This window comes from Sceloporus undulatus, chromosome 5 (assembly GCF_019175285.1).
Source record: "Sceloporus undulatus isolate JIND9_A2432 ecotype Alabama chromosome 5, SceUnd_v1.1, whole genome shotgun sequence".
NCBI classification, from domain to species: Eukaryota; Metazoa; Chordata; class Lepidosauria; order Squamata; family Phrynosomatidae; genus Sceloporus; species Sceloporus undulatus.
The window spans coordinates 90,864,846-90,888,957 of record NC_056526.1 but is presented as its reverse complement, the minus strand read 5'-3'; the positions used below and the strand labels follow the sequence as shown (position 1 = coordinate 90,888,957).

At 38.8% G+C, this 24,112-nt stretch overlaps 1 protein-coding gene across 2 annotated transcripts in view; it reads right to left on the bottom strand.

Annotated features, from left to right (window-relative positions):
• Positions 1-1,435: 1,435 nt before the first annotated feature.
• The window catches only part of SEPSECS (Sep (O-phosphoserine) tRNA:Sec (selenocysteine) tRNA synthase), a 32,520-nt gene continuing 9,843 nt past the window's right edge, over positions 1,436-24,112 (bottom strand). For both annotated transcript variants that reach the window (XM_042468980.1, XM_042468981.1), the window contains exons 5-11: positions 22,105-22,258; positions 14,968-15,070; positions 12,861-12,990; positions 12,658-12,749; positions 6,930-7,023; positions 6,030-6,120; positions 1,436-5,558 (exon numbers count right to left, since the gene is read on the bottom strand). In XM_042468980.1, the coding sequence (XP_042324914.1) occupies positions 5,285-5,558; positions 6,030-6,120; positions 6,930-7,023; positions 12,658-12,749; positions 12,861-12,990; positions 14,968-15,070; positions 22,105-22,258 (938 nt within the window). In that variant the 3' untranslated portion in view covers positions 1,436-5,284. The remainder of the gene's footprint in view (positions 5,559-6,029; positions 6,121-6,929; positions 7,024-12,657; positions 12,750-12,860; positions 12,991-14,967; positions 15,071-22,104; positions 22,259-24,112) is intronic.

Below are 24,112 nucleotides of genomic sequence, written 5' to 3'. Positions count from 1 at the left end.
CCTCGGGTTACGAAATTAATTCGTTCCGTGGCACCATTCGTAACCCGAAAAGCCTTCGTAAGCCGAATTGCCATAGGCGCTAATGGGGAAAAGCCGCGATTCCGTGCGAAAAAGCCGAAAAAAGCACCAAAAGTTTTTTCGTAACCCGAAAAAACATTCGTAACCCGGAACAATGTTTTCCTATGGGATTTTTTCGTATCCCGAAAATTTCGTAACCTGGGTATTTCGTATCCCGAGGTACCACTGTAGATAAATAGGTACTTCAGTGGGGAGGTAACAGTGTTTGGTGGAGTCATGCTGGCCACATAACCACCAGAGCAGTCCTTGGACAACACTGGCTCTTCAGCTTAGTAATGGAGATTAGCATCACCCCCTACAGTCACTAGATATTCATGTTAAGGGAAAACCTTCATCTTTAAATGAGGGGGGAGAGCAGCACTAGAATGGAGACCACAAGAGTTGGGTAACAGCAAGATGCCCCTCATGGTGGTCACTCAGTTGACCCTGGACTGTTTCCAAATAAAGCATTATTCATTCTTATCATGTAGCAACTGAACTATTCCGGCTAATAGCTATTGACACAACTGCCCTCCATGAATTTACAGTACCTAATCCTTTAAAAAAGCTGATGTCACACAATCTGGCAGTGAGTTCTTTATTTAAGTTAATTATGTGTTGCGAGGTGTTTTGCCAATAAGACTCAGTGTGACCTGAAGTTCTAGAGAAATTGCTCCCTTGTTCCCTATAATTCTTAATTTTATAAGCTTTCCTCATGTTTCTATTTAAGGCTTAGTCCCAAATGTCTACAGCCATTCCTCACAGGGAAAGTTCTCTCCTGAACAACATCATCTAATGAGAGTAAGTTTCCTTATAATCAGCTCTTTTTTGTAACAAAAACTACCACACAGCGGAATGTGAAAAATGTAGTGACCATGATGTGGCACAATGACCTCAAAACATTAGACTTTTAAAATATATATATATATATATATATATATATATCTGGCTTGGCTTCGCAAACGAAGATTCAGGAAGGACTCATCCTGTGCTTTGTACAAGCATGTTGGTGACTAAAAAGGACAATCCAGGATACAGATCCGGTTGCAGAAAGCACAGCGGAAAGTCTCCTTGGGTGATGTTTCTGGGTTGCAGTTCATTCTGCGTTGTCGTTTCTCTTCAAGATTGATTCGGTGTGAGTTTTTGAAAAGGGCTGCAGCATCGTGGATAGTGCGTCTCTATACCCGATGCGAGGCCAGGGCAGACCATTGTTGGTGATCATAATGGGACATATATATATATATATATATATATATATATATATATATATATATATATATCAAAAGGGCTTTTGAATCATTGTCCCACAAATGATACATAAATCCACAAACGTAGTGGCTAACAAAGTGGAGTGTGTAAAACATTCACACCAAGACAATAAAATTACCTTTAATTTATTCAAGATTATCAGTGTTCACCCAGTTAATTTTGAGGCATCCAGTGTTACTCATTACTTTAAGCTCATGCTTAATTCAACCATTGCAAATCCAGCTTACTGATTTACAGTTAAGCAAGTAAGGCTAGAGAGTTTAGAAATTTTTAAGTTATGTGTAATGTCTGCACAATGCATCTTGTGTATGGGCCCATTTTGACATTCTTTTGTGCTTGCTTGCAGAATTTCACATTTTTTCATGGGATTTCACAATTGGTGGCCTTGTTATCCTAACAGTAACTTGATGTTTCACTTTAAGGGTATTGAAAAGATGGTCTAAGCGACAGCATCATAAGATGGTTGTAGAAAATATGAAGATACTACTATATTTTCTTAAGGAGTTGAACAGACCAGCAAGAAATGCCAGCATCGGGGTGGAGTGGGGGCCTGGCGATCGACCACTGTCTGCCCCCCAAGTGGTGTCATGCCACCCACCTGACCAGATGGCGGGGGGCATCACAGCATTTCTGCAGCGTAGCGTTTACACATGCTGCGCCAAAGAAATGCGGAAGAGTTGCTGCCATGGCAGCAGGTGTAGCTTTTTTCTGCTCCAAAAAGAAGCGGCATTTAGGGCTAGAGAAATGCCAGATCGGGGCGGCAGCACATAGTTGCCATGGCCCCAGGGGTGGTACAGAGCCACTCCTTTAGAGGCATCTATTTTCGGCCTAAAAGAACTTTCCTCACAAAGGGGTGAAAAAGAAAATCATGTGCCAGCTAAATAGTAACTCTGGCAGCCCTGAGAGAACTCTTTATGTAACAGACTATCTTCATTCTGTAATTCAAAAATGCCAATCAGACAGCAGTATCTGTTGTACAAGAGCCCACAGAAGATTATCCACTGCTACCCCATTTACTCTTTTCTATAGAAAGGATCAAAGTACAATTCCCTTCACGGCTACCATTTCTTCCTGATTTACACTTACAATGTAGAACATATAAAATTAACTACTACAAGAGGGGGTTACAATTTTAGTGCCCATTTAGGATAGGAAGAATGCTTATCCATCTAGGGATGACAACTTCTTATCACATTTAGGAGTTATTATCACACTAAGTGATCCACAGCTACCATCAAAGTAGTAACATGAAAATTAGTCCAAAGAGTTGGTTCCCCTTTTGAGAAAGGCAAGGCAAATTTACATGAGTATTTTAAGGCTTTCGTTGGTAACTAGTCTACTAAATTAAAGACCAATACCTATTGAAGTCTGAATGTTCCAAAAGGTTAAAAAAATATGCATGGACAAATTAAGGATCTTCACAGTGAAACCATTTTCACTTATACTCAATAAAATATTCCTGAAATTGAATCCCTAGGGTAGCAAATAACCTGTTATTTAAAGTTAACTTTGCTTGCAGTCTTTAATTAAAAAGTCCTTTGCATGACACAAAAAGCAAAAATGACTCCCTGTCCACTGAATTAGTTGCTTAATTAAAATCAAAATCTGACTATTTCTCATTACTAGTAGATAGAAATGTGTTAACATAAAGTACTTTGGGGGAGAGCCTCTCAAATTTAAAAAGTAATACATTACAGTGTTCAAAGGGAAATGCGTTTAAATTGAATAAAACAAGTAACTATAGATAAACAAATGCAACAAAGGCTAGGAAGCTACAGTCCTGGGATTGTTACTATACTACATTTCCATTCTGAGTAAACAATTATGACAATGACTTTGGTTTTTAAGGTCTCCATATAGGATCATGTTTGGTTTATGCACAGAATGAAGCTGTTCTGGAAATGTCCAACGTTTACCAGCCACACCTACATATCACTTGTGTGCTCAGACACTGCATCCAAAATGATCATACTTTCAAACGTAAGGGGGTCCACTGAAGCTGTTCTTACCAGCAAGATATCAAGAAGAAATGCCCTATTGTTCTAAATAGTACAAATTCTTTATACTGTGTTGAATTATTGTGTCTCCAAAATGGGGTGGTGAAAATACAACTGCTCAGGTATGCCATATAATTTGCATTTATGAGGATGCTAAGACTCTTCTCATAAGCATATTATTTCCCACCCAAATATATCCACCCAAACATCCAGTGCAAGCAGGTTTTCAAAGGCCCGTTCCGCACGGGCGTAAAGTACGTCCCCAGGACGTACTAGGGTTAGGAAAGGGCGTGCTTTATGCACGCCCCTAACCCTAGTACATCTTGGGGACGTACAAAATGGTGCCACCATCTTGATGTAGTGGACGCTTAGTGTCCGCACGTCGCGCAGCGCTAATGACGCTGCAAGTGTGCCGTTGGCGCCTTGCGATGTCATTAGTGTGCCGCAACAAGAAGCACCATTTTGGTGCTTCTTTTTTGTGGTGCCGGGGAGCCTCGAAGTTTGGCTGCTGGGGCTCCTCGGCGCACTAATGATGGCGGCTGCAGACCGCCACTTTCAGGTGGTCTGTAACGCGCCAAAGAATCCACTGACACCAGTGGAATCTTTTTTAAAATCTAATTCTGAGTGTGTGTATGTGAGACAGCGATGGGGCCTGGGCAATCACACTGGGATTTGCAAAACAGCAGTGAAATGCAGTGGTCCTCTTGAGTGATCTGACATTTTAAGAAGACTGTACATTCTACAAAGAAGTTCTGAATAAGTTCCATTAAAATGAATGGAGGCTCAACAACAGCACAACTCCTGCCATATGCTCTTGTGCAGCTTCTATTCATTCCAAGTAGGGCTCAAATAGGAGATTCTCATGGAAGCTCATACCTTGTATTGGCTGATGAAAGCAATACAAATCAGCAGAGAGGTCTTGGAAATAAATAGAACAGTGAATGTGTGTTACTTTAGCAATGGGGCAACCAATGAAAATTAGAGTTTTGTGGTTACTGTTCCATATGTGAAGTGGGTTTATGTTAAGTGATACACATATGAAAGAAGCACAATAGCACAGAGTTTATCTATGCCATGTAACCAATCTGAAAACAAGACTGGCAAAATAAATACAACCCAAAAGTTGATGCTAGGGCAAGATCATACAAATTTGAATTACACAGATATTACCTTAAAAGGTGTTCCACGTTACACTATAGTATAGTTGACAACAGTGTAGTGTAGTGGTTTGAACATTGGACTTAGTGTCTGGAGCCCAGGGTTTGAATCCTGGCTCAGCCATGGAAACCCATAGGATGGCAATGACACACTTCCTCTGAAGAAAACCCTGTGACTTTAGAGTCACTGTAAGTTGGAAATGACTTGAAGGCATACATCAAAAACAAACAGTTGATAACAGACAAAAACAACAACAAAAAAACTCCCTCAAAACCTCAATATGGTCAGAAATGCCTGCAATGATGAACTGGGTATATAAGGACTGTATATATGTATGAGAAAATCAAACTGTAACACTTACTCCATGGAACAGCATCCATGCAGTGCCATTTACTGATGATTATTATGCTGCTACAATCACCTTTCTTTCTCATGCACAATGTTACTTATTCAGTTCAAACCCGACAAGTTGAAGGTCTGCCCTTTAAGCCCTCACCTATAGTCTGAACACAGATTTATGTGTTTCACACAGTAGGAAAAGTATATGCTAGATTTTCATCAGACAACTGTTTAAAACATTCATCATTCTGAATATCCTCAATGGGCACAATCTGATGGGACTGACTTTTGCAAAAATTCCACTGAAATGATTAAGACCTGAACAAGAGCACAACTGTGAACTTGCACAGCTCTTAGCCATTTGAAAGCAAAACATGTCTTCTAGGGATTGTGTCATATATCATTTACATTTTGGTTTTTATCATAAACAATATGGACCTGATAGAAGCTTTGCATATTATAATCTAATTTTTGGTATCTCCTTCAGCAATATTGCATTTTTCCATATCAAAGACAGTATCTTCATTCACTACAGGTGAATCTTTCTCATCATTCTTTCCTTTCCTGAGAGCCTTCAAACACTTTTCAAGTCTTTTCAAGAACACATCTACATCTTCTTTTGTTATTCCAATGGCTGAAGCAGCATTGAGGTATGCACAGGGATATTTGTTTGTATGGGCCATGAAGCCTTCAAAAGTATAGCCGCTCACTGTTTGGACAGTCCCACGTGGAACCACCCTGAAATATACAAAGCAACATTAAATATGTGAGAAGAAAATACAGAAACCTGAGCCATAAACCAATTAGGGATATTGCCTTGTGGTAAACCACATATTTTCTATGTAGAAGGACCCATGTTCATGTCTTGGCTACCCTGGGTAGGGCTGGATAAACTGCTTTCTGAAACCCTAGACAGCCAATACCAATCTGTATCAGTAATATTGGGTGAGATCAACCAATTCAATATAAGGTGATTTCCTAAACCAGTTCTGCTAATTGAAAAGGGATGCAACCCCACTGACATTACAATTTTCCATGCACTAACCTGAGAGTTAACCACTGTGAAATCAGCCTGCCTATCAACTGTGTTCTGCCAGACTCTGGCCACCTTGGCATCAAATTGGAGACTACCTCAAGTCCCTGCCCTTTGTAGACACCACACACAACTTTGAGTCAATGTGTTTCAGAAACATCAACAAAAGTACTCACCTTGCACCAGAAACTTGTCTGGTGAAAAGCATTGATCCAAGCTGTGTAATAGCGGTACCACTCTGTTCATCTAGTTCTTTGAGTGACATCGCTGAAAATATACATAGCTATGTTACTTTGACATATTATTTATGATTATTTCTAACAACCAAAACATGCTTTACAATGATAAAGGTTTTGAAAAAGTTAGATGAATTAAATGATTCTATGTGAAACTGCTGTTGTTAACTGCCATCAATTTGACTTCGACTTATGGCAATCCCATGAATAAGAGGCCTCCAAGTCACCCTATTAATATCAGCCCTGCTCATGGCTTCTTTGATTGAGTCTATCCTACTACTTTACCAAGCATTATTGTCTTTTCTAGTAAGTCATGTCTTCTCATGACGTGACCAAAGCATGACAGTCTAAGTTTTGCTAACTAGAATCCAATAAAGCTGCTTCACTATGGGAGTAAAGCATTCCCTGTAAACCATTTAGTATCACTTGCAGCTTTCCATCATTTTTCACAGCCAGCCGTAAACTGTTTGTTCTTCAGATATTAAAATGCCATACAGCCAAATCAGGAATCACTTTGGAGTTTAAAATGAATAATTCCTGGTCACACTAATGAATATAAATCCTGACTCGATGCTTTTCCTCCATAAGAAAAGACTTGCTTGGGCTCAAAATCAAGCAGTATTGTAAAGCAGTGCATCAACTGCAAGTGTATGCACAACTCGTGTACATAAGTACAATGAATGTATAACTACAAGATGATTAAAACCAATATACTGTACATAGCTACAGTGCCTTACTACTAGTTATTACTTACAACTACTAAGAACTACTAGTGTTATTATCATGTTTCCTTTATATACCACATATTTCTTCTGTGTAGAAGCATGATGCCACCATTACCTAAGGAGATAGGATTGTGAGGTGTATCCAGCAATCTTTCACTGTAGGCCTCTGCTAATGTCTTCATTGCACTTGAAAGATAGGAAAACATTTCCTATAGAGGAAGAGGAAAATGTCAATTTTTAGTCTTATTGGGTGCTCTTTACATCAAGTTTTATGGTTGTCATCAAACATTTCCTCCTAAATAGTCAGAACAGTTAACTGGAAAAAAAGGAGCAGCAAAGATGTTTAAGGCATAGCCAAATACATCAAAACAGGGGCTGCTGGCCAGCTTAACATATTCCTTTATAGGTTCTCCTGGAAGGCAACTGTCAAAAGAAAAGAAAAAAGCTCACCTGATTTCGGGAACCATGCACCCCAAGACAGGTGGAGGAGACAACTAGGAATCTGATAACTAGGAAGTTCACATCAAGTGAGTTTTCCAAACAATGTAGTGGCATAAAAAGGTAAGGCGATAGGGCAGGGATACAAGCAATTTATTAGATGACCTGCATTTAGGAATTCCATCCCCAATTTTAATAAACTCTGAGATCATACAAGCAGCTAGCCAAGCAGTTTGGTGCACAGTAACTCAACAACTTTCTGTACTGGCCAATACTATGAGGTGGGGTGTGTGTCAAATCTACAGCTAGCCTCTATTTAAAAATCTGGCATTTATGAGAACTCCAAATACAAGTATTACCTAAAAGAAATAGAACTACTACCATGATTTCTCCCCTGCATTGCCAGTATTAAATTTAACTGAGATACAAAACATATTCCAATATGGTTTGATGTTATAACAATGAGATTTGGGTTAATCTGTGCTCTGGTGCTTTTCTCACCAAGATGAGAAATGTTTTTTTTTTCCTCAGCTTGCATGATCCAACCAGAAAATCATGGCATGTAAAGGGAAAAGGATGAGAAGACAAGAAGACCTCAATCTCTATATTTACAAACAAAAGTAGTTCAGGAAAGCACAGGAAAATCTACAAAACCTCGCTGACCACATAAAGCAGAAACTGGAGGACATCATGAACCTGTTGGTAGCACACACTTGTGTAAACAAGCATACAGGTTTTTAACTTTTGTTGGTCATAATGACAGACATGATTTGATGTTACAGTACATCTAAACAAACCCTTTCAAGTCTACCTCCAAAGAAAACGGGACAACAGAGGCTTTCTGCTCTCACTTGGGAGACTTTAAGCTCCTCTTCAAGTAGCAACATTACTCTTGCCCCTAAACAAAGCTGGCAGTCCTCCAGACTGCCTCCAGAATGAGTTATTGCTACTGAGAGAGGTACTGGGAAATAGTGGACTGATTGCTATACTTTGACATGGTGAGACTAACATTCAAATGCCTCCTTTGCTTTGACACTTAATATTTTGGCAGAAAAAAAAAGCAGCCTAGGGATGGGAGAGGTGGGCTAGAAGGGTGAGTGGGTTGGTTGGAGGATGTATACTGTTTTAAGACCATGATTGCCATGCTATGTCATGTGCCCACTTTCCTTCTATTCAGCAATCTCTGTATTTGGAAACAGAAGTGGTATAAAGAAAAGACAGGACAGCCTCTCAAACATCTCTAGTCTTCCTAAGCAGAGGTAGGACTTCATTGGCATAAGCATATGATGCTTGTTGGTTACCTCTGTTGGTCAAGGAGCTATTCATGTCATTGTGCATCCCCACTCCACATAAGGCAGATTTACATCACCAGCTCACACTCCTTCAGCCATTAAGTGGTCAAGAAGGACAGGTGGATACCCTCTGATGGTAGGAAAAGGGTAGGGATGTCAGGGAACTGTCTTGTTGCAGCATACTCACTGGAGGTTTTGAGGGGTATGGCTGCACTTTTCCTTTGGCTGCAGCAAAGCAACTATGCATTATCCTATGTCTCCAACATCCTCCCCGTTATTGGATGCCTAATAAGGGTGGTGGTGCTGAGAAGCTGCCTTAAGTATGTGGAGGGAGGAGAAAAGAAGCCCCATAAGTCAGCTTGTGGAATGTTAACACCCTGCAACCATCAAACAGGAATCTGACCCAGATACTGCTAGACTTCAACAGCATAAACAATGGTAAAGGATCATGGGAATCGTAATTCAGTGACACTGGGAGGGTCCGACAATCCCCATTTCTGTTGTAAAAGGCTGACCTGAACCCAAGTGAGCCTCTGAGAGGACAGAGAGGATGAAATGTTTTCTTTTGTCAGGGTTGCAGGGGGAGAAAGATCTGAACTGTCAGGTTCTGCTGCAGAGATTACTCTCCCCACTGCAAGAAACCCGTTAGGCTCTTTATTGATATGAGCTCAAATAACCTGCAATAAGGTTTGACGTGAGGATAAAGCAAGAAAAGGGAGAAAATTATTCTGATTTTTTTTTAGCCTGGCTTCTTTTTTGAGTAGGTGTAGTGGAACCAATATAGAAAAGAGCACTCAATGTCAAGCTATAAATAGCTCCTGCTGAGAACATAATAGCTCTGCCTCAGCCTTCACAGAGCAAAAGGTAATAAACCATCTCTATTAAATTTTACCATTCAGGAACGCACACATTTGAACTATGCTACTAAAAAAGGAGGGGTTGTAGTTCTTATTTCTACACACATCCAGTAACAAAAACATATTTATAACATTTAGACAATCATGTTTGTGGAACAGAACTACATTTCCAGGTAACAATTCTGCTTCTTGATTTTGGTGGTTATATATTGAATTCTTTATCTACTGAAGAACTCACTACTTATTATTATATTTTCTGCATGCTTGGACTCAATGCAGCTGAGAAGTTAAAAAGAAATGCAAGTAAAAATCCATATAAGAAAAACATGCACAATATTATGTTTAAAATGGCATTAAACTGGCTATAGAATTAAAGTCATTTGAACAATTTGTTGAAAAGTAAGGGACAAAAGTGGTACAACATGCTAAGAAAAGCCCCTTACTTGTAAAACAGTCAGTTATCAAAGGCCTATTGCCCCCAACAAGCTGGGTACTCATTTTACCAACCTAGGAAAGGATGGAAGGCTGAGTGAACCTTTGAGCTCTGGGGTCGAACTCACAACCTTGTGGCTGCAGTAGCAGCATTTAAGCACTGCACTACCAGGGCTCCTAGATATAACCAATGTGTAAGGGGCAAATACTCTGGCCAAGGCCTTTGCTTATTTGTTTCACCTATTTGTTTATTTGTTTCTGTCCTGCCGTAGCACTATCTAGGAATTACTGGCCTAGACTCTATCTAGAGATTCCTATAGGAGCCTGAAACAAGAAGGTGGCATTGTGCTAACAGGTCACTTCCAGGAATTAACTGGCAAGTCACAATGCTGGATGTTTTGTTCTGTTTTAAAAGTAGCAACCGAACGGCACAGAGGCATCATCCATCAATCAAAGTGATGTATATTTTAGGTAACATCAAATCACTTTGCTTTTGTTTAATTACATACAAGAATAGCTGTGAGCCTGCAAGAAAGAAAAAAGCCCTAGATTTAAAGATTAAACACACAAGAGCTGAAAGATTCAACAACTGAATTAACATGAATGTGACTAACATCTCTCAAATAAGCAAATCACAATATCTCTCACAACACATTGCAGGGGAGATCTATGATGTAGTATTTGTTGACGGACTGTCAAGGTAAGTCATTTATGAGAGACTACTCTTGAGTTCCACGAAAGCACTTCAGTTGTAATAGGGGGGAAATCTGCATACAAAATAAGGCTACTGTTGTCATTGCTTCCCCTCTTATTGCTGTGTGTGCTGATTGCATTTTGATCTGCAACATTAAGTGAGGCTTCTATGAACTATCTTCATCACTTCTACAAGTGGTGTGCGGCTGTCGGTTCCTGGCTGCTAGATAAGAGCCTTCAAAAATGATTATCTTTTGTAGGCCCTTTTCAACTCTCTGCTTTCATAGCTGTCTATCAGATTCCATTTAAACATTCCACAGGCTCAAGGATTAGATCTCTTCCAGACTTTAAGCAGGTTTGGACTGTGTACTGTGTGCTAGGGATGCTAAAAATGTTGTCGTGCTCAACAACCTCAACAGATGTGGCATTTTTGCATCTCATGAATTTGTTGCCAGAAAAAGCACAGTTTTCTTTGACCTTGAAGGCAATTTCAAGATATAAAGTGCGCCCAAAACAATGTGCTTATTTTTAAAAGTGAATTATTAATATATGTATCATTAAAAAACAAATAGGCAGAAGCACACTGGGAAGAAAACTGTCACAACCCACCATGAAACAAATACTGTACAGGAACAAATATGGGTGGCATTTGGATAAACTCAGTCCCAAAACAGATGGGCTTCTTCCTGCTTTTTTTGGCCTGGTTCTTTTGGAAAGATGTGGCGTAGGAGCAGTTTCCTTCCACATTCAGGGTGTATGTCATCTAAACGCTATGCCCTGAACATGGCAGAAATCTGTGCCATTTGGCCCATCCATTTTGGGCCTGAGTGAAGCCAAATTGGGAGATTTTCACATCTGTAATATGTGTGATTGTGGGCAGGGGTCTGTAGGTTTAAATACTCCTTTCAATAAAAAAAAAAACCCAATAGAAAACTAAATTGTGGGAGGAAGAGTCCCACCACAGCCTTCTTCCCAACATGTGCATTTTCTATGCTCTGGGAGTCTTTTTTTTCCTGTAGGGAACCACCACCATTCAGGTATGCAATCCCTGATGTAGTACAATCCAGAAAAGGCTTTGTCCTGACTTAATTCTTCTGAATTAAGTGAGAAAGTCAATTGCAAGTACATAAGTGGCTCTTACAAATGTCAGCAACAAGTTATAAACACATTAAAAAGAATGCATTGTGAGTGACACATATAAAAGCAGTGCAATAGTAACTCTATTTCTGACCTGAGTTCTAGTGTTTTCTGAGGTTTGCTGTGTGAATAATGGGCTGTTGACCAAATGACAGCTCTTCAGCTTCTCAATACTAACAGTTGTTTTTCCCCACACAGGACTGGATGTGCTTGTGGTCATATTTGATGGGGGTTTTTTAGGGATCAATAAGGGAAATTGTACCTTATTGATTTCACTAGGTCCGGTGGCACTCTCATTTATTTTGGAGGTGATGGCAACTCAACTGTTGGACTTTGGTGGTTGGGAACACTCCTGAATGATTCTACTCACTTCTGGCAGGGAGGTAACAGTGACACTGTAGGATGGTTGCTTGAAATTGACTTAGAACCTTCCCTGCAGGATCACATTCCCTGACACTGTTTTTATTAATGAGTACACAGCATGCGGTACAATAGTATGTGCAGTGGCCAATACGCTAACATCCAGCTTCCACTACTGCTGTCAGTCTCATGGATTCAGGGACTAGCTGACATTTTGGCTACATATAACCCAGCATGATAATAAATGAAGACAAGGCTGAAAAGAGCTGGCAGCTTTGGAAATCCAACACTAGCAGATATATTAGCAGTTAATTCTTATGGACAGTCTTGAACACAGCATACTCATTTAGCCTAATCCACAACATAGTGGGTTGTCGGGGGAAATAAAATTGGATGACTGTGTTCAAGAACCAATATTCCAAAGATGAAAGCACATAAACAGGAAATCTTGGAAAATCAGAGCTTTGATTGTAAGTTCAAGAAACAAAACAAGAATATGTCGATGCTGCAGACTAGGCCAGAGTGCTCAATGTACATACAATGCTCCTGTTGTTGCCACTAGCAGGTGCAGCTGCACTAGTATTTGTTACAACTTAAGGCTGTAATTCGCCATGAGTAAATTTTGAAATATTACCTTTCTTTCTTTTAGCAGCCGTTGATACCCCTTTGTGCCTAAGGTCAACAATGTAATTAGAACATCTAAGGAAGGAGAGGCTGATGCTCTTCCTGGGGGGAAAATAAGATATCCATCAATTATTTTCTTATTGAGGAGAATAAGCTATTTTGATTTATTTTAGAGTTGTTTCCCCAAGAACTATCAATTTAAAAATTAGGTACCTGGGTACATTTTGCTGATCTCCTGTATGAAGGAGTCATCAAAGCCAGCAATGATAGCACCACCTACTGGAACCATAAAATTTTTGTCCAAGCTTTGCACAAAAGCATCTATTCTGCCTCTTCGTGCTCCCTAAAATGACAGAATCAAGGTAAGAACTGATGCAAAATATATAAACATGGAATAGCCTTTAAAAGTCCTGTAAAGCTCATGAATAGAGCAATGCTGGTCACAGCTAGCACTGTTCCATTCAAAAAGCTCCTATGCAAATCTCACTGACATGAATGGGGACATCTATCAGGTCTTGCACACTTCCCATTTACTCCAAAAGACCTTGCATTGGATATACAGTGTATTTTATCTTAGGCCTGATACAGACAGGCCAAAATAAAGCTGCTTTGAGTCACTTTGGAGGTATGCTGTTTAAATGATACATGCGTCCTAAGAGTCCAGAAGCCGCACCAAAGCCATGCTCCAGTTCTAAGGACTGGAGTGCAGCTTTGGTGCAGCTTCCAGACTCAGGATGCATGCATCATTGAAACATAAATTGGGAACAATATGAAGGCACACAACAACAAGAAGAAAGGCTATATGGCCTGGGTTCAAGGTAAACCCAGCATTTTGAACTATACTCAGAAGTGTAAAGGAAACATACAAGGACTACATCCCAAAGTACTTCCTGTCCATGAAACTGATTACTTATGGGAGAGTACAGTTGGCCCTCCTCATCCACAGATTTTTTATTCATGGATTCTAGCATGCATGGCTTGAAAATATTTCTTTAAAGTATAAATTCCAAATAGCAAACTTAGATTTTCCATTTTATATTAGAGACACTATTTTCCTTTTTCATTGTATTTAATGGGACTTGAGCATCCACAGATTTTGTTATCCACAGGTGGTCCTGGAGTCAAACCACAACGGATAAGAAGGGCCCACTGTACTCACATTGAACCTCATCTCTCATCTACCAACAGCATCTGTGTCTTGTTTGGACTCAACCTCAGAATCTCCTTTTGTTTACAGCGTCAAAATATCTGCTATACCTGTCCCCTGTCATAAGAACAGATCTCTAATTCTCACCACCTCAAGTCAAAACTGAAAATAAAAGGTGACAACCCTGACATATTTGCAAGGTTGGCTACTGCCAAATTAACTTTTATATGTTTAAGCAGATATCATAACCCCCCCTTCCTTCCAAAAAACAGGAATGTGTGACCTACTGGACTAATGTACTCATTGTACTATACAGTATTTTGTTGGCTGGGATATCATTAGTAATGATTTATTATTTCCATTATAGTTAATACAAGAAGTTAAATTGTTCTTCACATTTTAACTGTGATATGCTTGACTGTAACAGTGCAACTTTCCATAATACAAAGGTTAATTTGGAAATAGACAACTTTGCAAATATATCTGAGGTTAGGGAGGAAGGTGGTTGTCTACAGAGTTTCTTCTTTACTTTTCACTGCCTCACAATTTCTGTAAGTCTTCCCCAATTAGTGACCTTCAGATATATTGGACTACAACCCCCATAATTCACAGCCACCATGACAATAACTCATGCATGAATGGTAACCAAGCACATTTTGAGGGTACTGGATTAGGGAAGGCTCCTTTACACATACATAAATTCTGGCCTTCGGGACCAGAGACGCACTGTAGAAAGGAAGGGAAATGTGCAGGCTGCAGGCTTTACCTGGTCAGCTAGCAGCAATTCTTACTCTCCTCAACTGACTGGGTAGCCAAAACTGAATTACAGCTCCAAAACACACTGCATGGAAGCCAAGTCTGTGGTCCAAAGCACACTGCAGATATAACCCAGTCTGAGACCACTTTAACTGCCCTGACTCAATGCTAGGGAATTCTGGAAAGTGTAGTTTTGTGACGTAGTTAGCGTTTTTTGTCAGAGAGCCCTGGTGCCACAATAAACTACAATTTCCAGGATTCTCTAGCACTGAGCCAGAGCAGTTAAAGTGGTCTCAAACTGGATTATATCTGCAATGTGCTTTGGACCACAGACTCAGCTTCCATGCTTCGTGCCAGCCTGGCTCCTCAATGTAATTTAAAAAGACAAAGCCCACATCTGAAGTAAACACATCTTACCTGCTGAATGAGGTGCATACATTTGGAAGACTGAACTCCATATGCATTATTAACTATGTGGGGGATGTTGTATTTTGCACACATCTCAGCCAATTCTTCCAATCTGCAAATACAAACAAGAAATAAGGTCAAATATAGGTGAAGACAGGAGGGAAATGTCATAGGAGAAAGCCAAGTAGGAGAGAAAGAAAAGTCGATCACCTAATGTAAGAGTATTCCAGTTATTGTCATACAATTTAGACTCTGATTAAAACTGAAAGATGCTTAGACTACAATAAGGGATCTACAACATATCAGAAACATCTTTGCCTTGGGACAGCTTCTGCTTTTCCTCAGTTGTAAAACTCTCATGGGCAAATTTTGTGGAATAAAAGTTACTACTGTATTCATTGATGTTGGTTATTACTGAACAATTCTTAGCAGTTTTTACTAAAGCTGTAAAACAGTTTTTTGCTTATTCAGAGGATTCCTACACTTCTTTAAAGTTTCAGAAGTATTTATTTTATGTTTTCAATGACTGAAAGCTTACTTAGAAATATTACACATCATGTTGTTGATAACCTTCCCATTCATACAAAGTTTAATCTCAGTGTTAACCAAAGGTATGAACCTATTGTCAAAATTAAATATTCCAAAATAGGGTAAACCAATTTTCTAACGCAGATGTTTTCGCCACATAAACACACATTAGTTTTAGTTAACAACTAAATTATCTGTTTGAAACTAAGCAGACCCATTCAAGACATCTGAAAATCTCATGGTGTAGCCTTCTGCCTTGTCTTCCTCTAAAAATTCTAGATCTCATACTGGGAACAGTTACTAAATTAGGAATTTTTCGGATTGCTTCATTGTACACATGTAAGGACACCTATGCCACATTTCTATAAACAAAGAGGTTAAGACTTAAGTGTAACCACTGACTGACACCAGTACCAACCATCCTGAAACGATGGCAGAAACAGTTGCTCACCTGGGTTTTTCTACTCAGGAACAAACTGAAAGACATCCATCACTGCCAACTACTCCTTGCCCCCAAGGCATACTTACCAGGCCAGTTTGTGAGCAGTAGAAGGGATTGATGGTGGTACAGCGTAGGTATGTATGGTGTGCATAATCATACATTCCACACTTAAGTACAACTTTAAACTAAATTACTGTAAGGGGCATATACACACAAAATCCTATTTTTAGGTAAGTGTTTTGATTTGTTATTGTTGTTGTTGCATGTTGGGGGGGTGGGGGGGTATGATAGGGATTGTATGGATTTGTTATGGGGGTTGTGATTGCGTTGTTTAAGGTTGCTTATGAATGATGACTGATGTATTTTTTAAGTGAATTATAATAAAGTTTATAAAAAAAAATAATCCTATTTTTAAAAATCAGTTTTTAATCCTTTCTGGCCCAGGAAATGAACAATGGCACTTCTTAGCTATAAATGCAAACTGAATTTGGCAGCAATTAAAACCATCCTCTCCCTGTAGGCTTAGTTGAAATGAGTCTGTAATCTCTGTGCACATTCTAGCGATTAATCCTGACACAATCGTTTCTCTCCATTCTGAAACAGGCCTCTACTCCTAGAGAAATGTGGGGAGGAGGAGGAGGAGGAGGGAGATTACTCCAACTGCAAGAGTCAGAGTACTATATTATGATTAGTAGATAACACATTGGACATGAACCAAGATGACAAAAGAGTGAAATTATGTTAGAAAACTTACTGGATGACATTATACTAGCGAGCATGACTGTGTTCCAATATAATAAGAACCTAAGTGAAGCCCAGGTAGACCAGACCAAATGCCTGTCTAGTCCACAATGTTGCTCCAATCATGGCCAATAACCAAGAACATGAGTACAATAACATCCTCATGTTAATAGGCAATGAGAAGCATAATGCTTCTGATACTGAAAATAACCAATGCCTCCTAAATGCTTGCCTCCTACTATTAATGACTACTAAGCATAACAGAAGAGTGCTGATGGATCACATCAAAGATCTGCCTGTCTATGAAAATGCATTGTTTGCAGAGTTACAATGCAATTCCTATTTATGTATGCACACACAACCTCTTCTTCTTAGAGTGCAGGACAAACAGCAATCTGTAATCCTCATTTATGGGAAACCACAGTTTAGGATGGTGGTGGTACTCAACTGTAGGGTCCCAGATGTTGGAAATCTCAGAAGCCTCAGCCCTTATGGCTAAAGATTATAGCTACAAGCTGCAGTCTTCAAATAATGTTTAATCATCTGGTGACTCATGCAGAGATCATGGGTTTGATGTATTCATCAAGGTATGCCCTTACTAGAAGCACATCAGATTCTTTTGTTCTTAATTACTGTGTCTCTGCACATCAAAGTTGGAACAGACATGCCAAAAGGAGAGGAGAACTAATTCAAAGGCCAAACTTTAGGCATATTCAAAGTGAAATGTTAAATAATGGTTGTTTCAGAATAATAGCTGGGGGGAATTCTGTATTCTACATGAGAACACTGTTATTAACACAGGATGAACAACTATTCCCTTTTCTCCCCCCCCCCCCCTTCAATGTCCTGCCATCATTTTTTTTTCTTTTTCACGTTTGGAGACCTAAAAAATTATTCCCATTTTACCATCTAGAAACAATGGCCCTGTACAGACAGGCCAAAATAAAGCTGCTTCAGGTCACTTTGGAGGTATGCTGTTTAAATGACACACGTGTCCTAAGGGGCCAGAAGCCACGCTAAAGCCACGTCCTGGTCTTAAGGATTGGAGCATGGCTTTGGCACAGCTTCTGGACTCTTAGGTCAATTGCATCATTTAAACAGCATACCTCCAAAGTGACCCGAAGCAGCTTTATTTTGGCAGTCTGTATGGGGCCAATGATGACTAAATAGCAGACCTGGGCCAGATGCGAACCTACAAATATTTTTTTTATTCCCAGTGGCCCTAGAAAAAAAATCACTTAAACCACCTAAACAGTTTTCAGTGGTATGTAAAAGGATTAATGAATCTTTAGTATTTTCCAGGCAATTTTTGCACTCTTGTTTCACACTTACAGTACTTGGAAAAGACAGTGGGATTTTTCTAGAAGCATGTAACCCACTTGACCACTTTCCTGACTCAAGATGAATAGCTCTATATCATCTGTGCACTTTGTCCTCTGTATCTGTAAAATCTTTACTGGTTGGCAATGCTAATTTTATTAAAGAACCTGACTATCCATGGGATGGGTCAAATACTTCTGGTTATTGGCCCAGTGTCTCCAGAAGAAAGCAGCCTAAGAATATGGCTACTAGTCTCACTTGATTTATAACTAAAGGCCACCTTCCAAAATGAATTTAGGCTCATTTAAGATTCAATTAACAGTGCATTTAACAGACTGAAGAATCCTAACTTGGGGATGCATTGTAGAGTAACAGTACAATCCTATACATACCTGCTCAGAAATAAGACACTTTAGGCTTAATAGTATATCTTGCAGTGCGGAACAAGTGAACTGGTTAAAAATTTGGAGCTCCTGAAAAAAAGGGGTATGGCAAATATCCCTATCACCATTCCTCAACATTACCCTGACTTAGAGAAGTACAGTTTAGATGCTCTTTGCATTCAAAGGACTATTACTTGAAGAAATTACTACCTAAAGTTTAAAAGAAAATGCCATTTCATCTCATACTGAGACAAAATGTATTATAACAAAGCTGAAACATATCAAAAAGTATTTTCTAAGGTTGCAGGAATGGGGGTAATCTTGTTGGAAAGATAAATGTGTGACCTTCAGGGGCTGACAGCAGCCCTTTAATAAAAAAGGGCCCTTCAAATGCCATTGAATATTTTCAATTCATAGTTTCAGGAATAAGATAGAGCACAACAACGTACTGGAGGGAAAAGGCAGCAGCAGAGAAATGAAAGGCATATTGGAATAGCCTGAGATCAGGTCATTTTTATTTTCACAGCTGTGATTCAAGTTAGTAAATTTTCCAACTCAGTTTAGGCAATGTTCATGGCACAAAGACAGAATTATTAGTCCTGCTTTATACCTTTCCACCACATACCTGTACAAATGTATATCAAATCAATAAATCAATAATATATTTAAAATTCAATTTATACTAGCTGAACTAATTTAAAGTGAAAAGGGGGCAAAAAGTCTTTACTCAGAAGTTTAACTTTTATGAGACTATATTTCTAAATGCAAAGCCCTCCAGAGGAACACTAGAACTTCTAAGCAGTAGCAAAACTGGAGACAGAATTAGCTCTAGAGGTCACATTGCAGTGCCTCAGTGCTCCAAGGGTGGCTTATGGAGGCTCTCTTTGTAGTATCCAGTGGCGCTTTTACTTTAGTAAGATCCTGTGCCAGATCAAGGCATTCAATTTTCACCAAGTGTGGGAGCAAAAATCATATGAATCATAGATTTAAATCCTTGGGATCACTTTAGGTGGTGATCCTTGTCTTGTGTCAGTATTTTCAAACTTCCCATTCCAGAGCTCATCTGCTATGGAGTCTGTGTTACACAGGATTCTGGGAAATACAACTGCATATGCTGTTGGCCAAAACTTATGAAAACTACGGACGTTATTATACATTACCCTAACTCCCAGCACCCCCAAGCAAGATGGCCACTGATTAAGGGCTTTTTGGGAGCTGTAGTACAGTCTGACAAACACTGCTGGTCAGGCCTCCTGGGTCCCACCGTATAATATTCTACACCAAACTCATTATTATTTTATTCCTATATTTTATGGAAGAAGGATAATGGTAGCTAGCCTTTTCCCTAGGGCAGCCTGTTCATTTCTACTGATCTTTTCACTGGAAAATGCATCTTTTCCAAGCTCCCAATAAACCACAAGGTTCTCCAAAATTATTGTCCCATCTGGATAGAAATGCAGAGCCAAGGTTTGGCCACACACATAATGCCCTGGAGTAGGGCAACTGTGCAAAGAAATGTAATATGGAAATGAAAGTAGGAAAAGGAAGAATAAAGATAGGTCAAAAGTCTAAACATGAAGTCAGTGCTAAAACGAGAAGGAAAGGGGGACTATAACATGATTGTAAAGGATTTTGACCATTCCTATAATGTGAGAATTGGAAAGTGCGGAAATATGCTAACAGATATCATTAAACTTGTAAAACCGCTTCCTTTGCTTCTTATTACATGAATACAGAGACAGTCAAATATTTGCATGCATTAAATACATTATTTCCAGTATATATCAGACATCATTTCACCACTACTTGAAAAACAATCCAATTTGGAAGAGAAAGGCTCCTATCACTGTGTAATTGTAATCACAGTTTATTAGTTTTCAAGTCATTGCCTTGCCTCCCATTCACAAGCTCAAATGACTTATGCACAAAACTGTAATATGATTTGACCTTGCCCAGAGGAGCAGAGGCGAAGTCCTCCTATCTAGAGTATTCTATGAATGAAGTGAGGTTGATGATTGTTCTGTACAAATATTGCTGCTAGCTACAGATATAAAGTTCATAGAACAAAGTTTTTTGGGGTTTTTTTTTTTACTGAATAAAAAAGATCTTTAAATACTTTGATTTTAATTGCTCAGAACAGAATAATAATAATAATAATAATAATAATAATAATAATAATAATAATAATAAGTTTATTTATATTTCCTGCCTCTCCCACGGATCGAGGCGGGATTACATTAATAAAGTGATACAATAATACAAAATACAATCAATAAAACAGTAATACTGAATTAACCAACATTCCAATTAATTTTGTAAAGTAACAATTCATCAAATAGCCAACAATCATAGTCAAGAGTGGAGCAATCGTGATAATAGAATAGATAAGTAGCATTTCTTATAGGCTTATCAAATGAATAGAATAAATAACATCCCTGAATGATCCACCCAGTCTTCCATGGATGCAGGCCATCATAAAGAACACCCAAACTGCCCATCCCCTTCCCTCTTATTTTTAATTTAAATGTTTAGTTTTAATTGTTGATTGTTTAATAATATTTTAGTGTGGTAAGGTTGGGGGGAGGGAATTAACAGGATGTATTTTAACTGTATATTGTGTTTTATCTGATGTTGCGGGCTACCTTGATCCTATGGGAAAGATGGCAAATAAATAAAACATCATCATCATCTTCATCATCATCATTAAGAGATAGCAGAAAAACATGTATAAAGGAAGCTGCTTATCAACCAATAATTCCAATAGCAGAATCCTAGCCTCCAGAAGGGCAATTTGCAAGAACTACCTTCCTCCAAACTGGTTATGGCGGGATCATTAACGTAAACCAAGTACGTTTTCATTTATGCAACTTATTTGTTCATCTGAGCAATACTCCTCTTATATTGTTTACAAAGTAAAAGTGTGGTTCCATTGATAAAACTGGAATCTCTTTCCTCAAATCTGGAATTTAAACCTCTAGCAGAAGGGTCTAGCATATGAAATCTCCCCGAATACAAACCAAGCACAGCAAGAAGAAGGTGATTTCTTCTCCTCTCTAGACCCTTCCTCAGAACCTACTCTGGAGGACAGTACCTTCTCTGGGTGTTTTCAGGTGGTATGGAAATCTGCAAGGAAGTCTTGTTCTATTAGCTGTTATCTGCTAGTGCAATGTTAGATTGAAACTCTGGTTGAATGGTCCAACATAAAAATTTCCCTAAATATGGAGGCAGCATGGCAGGGAGAAAACTAGACTAGAGCCTTGTCTGTGAAATGACAGTTTTCTACCAGAAGGAGGCTTTATAGTGATGTGGGAGAGCATTCAAATACTGTATACAATTTCAATCCTGCAGGCTCCCAGTTTTCATGGACCTCAAGTTTCTGCTATCTGTATTCCCATTTTCATTTCCATCTAAAACATCTTGGTGCTTCACAGTGCTTTGGATTCTTTCCTTTTCAAATATTTTCTTTCCTAGCGCCTCCTGATCTTGATCCTTTCCTTAGCTTGCTCCTCACTTCTCTTCTATCAACCCTTGCTTTTCTACACATTCCTGTCATAAGACTATCCACAGCATTCCACTTTGGCATTTAAGCAATTTACCCAATGACTCTGTTCTACTTGCCCCAACTCTCTGTATTACGGAAGCTTAGCCAATCACTGCCAACAGCTTCAGTACTATCCTCCCACAAACAGAACAGATTACCACTACCAAACATTTACACATGGATTTATTTACCTGTCAGGTACCCTTGGAGCAAAACATGAAGTGGTAGAATGAATACAGAGAATACTATCAGCCTCAAGTTCCTGGATTTTAGCTTCCACTGCCTTGAGGTCTGTACGCAGCTCATCACCTTCTAATACATTTTCTATCACCACAGGCTCAAAACCTAGTCCAGCCAACAAAAACAACATATGAGTGGACATCAAGGATTCTACTGCAATTAAGGCTTCAAACTGTATCCCTTTCTTTGGTTTTGTGTGATTTGATTTTCTTGTTTTATAACAACAGTTGTCTTTCAAACTTAACGTTAATCAGAATGGACACCAATAAACACGTTGGTGCACACTGTATTCTACATGGTATAAAATCTTCATGGAAAACTTGAATGAGGAGGGAAAAGATATAAAGATTTTAGTGGTGGATCTCACTGTTCCCTCTATCCATCTTGCATACTTGTGGTGCGGGAAGCGGAAATAATATGACATAGAATTCAACCAAAAGACTTAAACAATAATACTATACAAAAGAAATTTTAAAAGTGTTATCAAAACCTTCCCTAGATGAAAAAAAACAAACAAAAAACCACTGGCGTTAGAATATCTTCTAACAAAAAAGTGATGATAATTTTTTCAAAAACCTTTTAATAACAGAGCATTAAACTATCAACCCCAATTAATAACAAAAAAAGTGATTATGTTTTCAAAAACCTTTTAAAAACATAGCATTAAACTATCAACCCCAATTAATAAATGAACAAATAAAACAAAAAATCCTCTAAGAAGTGGACACTCTTGTGCAGTCCTTGAGCACCTTCCCATTTACCTGACCCCTCAATTAATTTTTTTAGCTAGCATTTTGTTTAAAAGGTTCCTCACATCCTCTAAATGTTATGGGAGAATTTTATTATATTTCCCTAAACCTATTTTAGGCCAAATTGATTTCTGATCTTGACAAAATTTCTCTCGACATTCCCCAAAGGGTGGAGGGACCATTTTCAACTTGTTTGTTTGCATGCACACAGCAGACTAGAGCTGCTGCCACACTGAAGAATTAATGCAGTTTGGCACTGCTTTAATTATCATGGCTCCATCTTATGGAATCCTGGGATGTAGCATTGGTGCTCTCTGACAGAGAAGGCTAAACAGCTCACAAAACTACAAACCCCAGAAATCCATGGCATTGACCCATGGCAATTAAAGCAGTGGCAAATTGCATTAATTCTGCATTGTAGATGCAGCCAAAACTGTGCACCCTAAACTAAACAAATCAAAGACCTAATCTGCATATCATGCTATACAATCACAGGTGGAAAGCCAATGTTTTGTTTGATGCTCTGGTATGCAGAACTTATTATTACCAGTGAAATGTGTGTTGATTTGGTGATGGGGATTCAGAATTTGGATTTCCAGAGATTTCCCCATCTCTGGATCTATTTTGGATCAGAACTAAGACCTAGCTAGAGATCAATCCATTTCAGGCAGTTCCCAGATAGTCTCTTTTCTCTTTTCCACATTCAGAAGCTAAATTTCCATTTTGGTTTTGAATTATAAGCAATTCTTTTTGTCCTGAGAAAATCTACATGAAATACATTCACTTAAGTGATTGTGAGACAATTATCAAATAATCCTCCTGCATTTTGCATAAAGGAAGTCTGATATTTAATCCTGCAATTGTGGTTGAATTTAAAAATGTTTTGTTGTCAAGGGAGAGGTGGGAAATATAAATAAAAAAATATTATTAATACACACACACATAAAATTGCAGAGTGGGTCCTCTGTATTTGATAGGATTTGGTTCCAGGCCCCCCTGTGGATAACAAAATCCACGGATGCTCAAGTCTCTTTATATATGATGGCATAACAAAATTGCAAAAACAAGGTTTGCGTTTGGGGTTGAATCTGTGGAGATGGAGAGCCGACTGTGACTATTAGGTCCAGAAAGAAGTATGCAAAATTGAACACGGTCATACAAAACACAAGCTTTAGAATTACATTTCAAGTTCTGTGTTACCTACAGACTT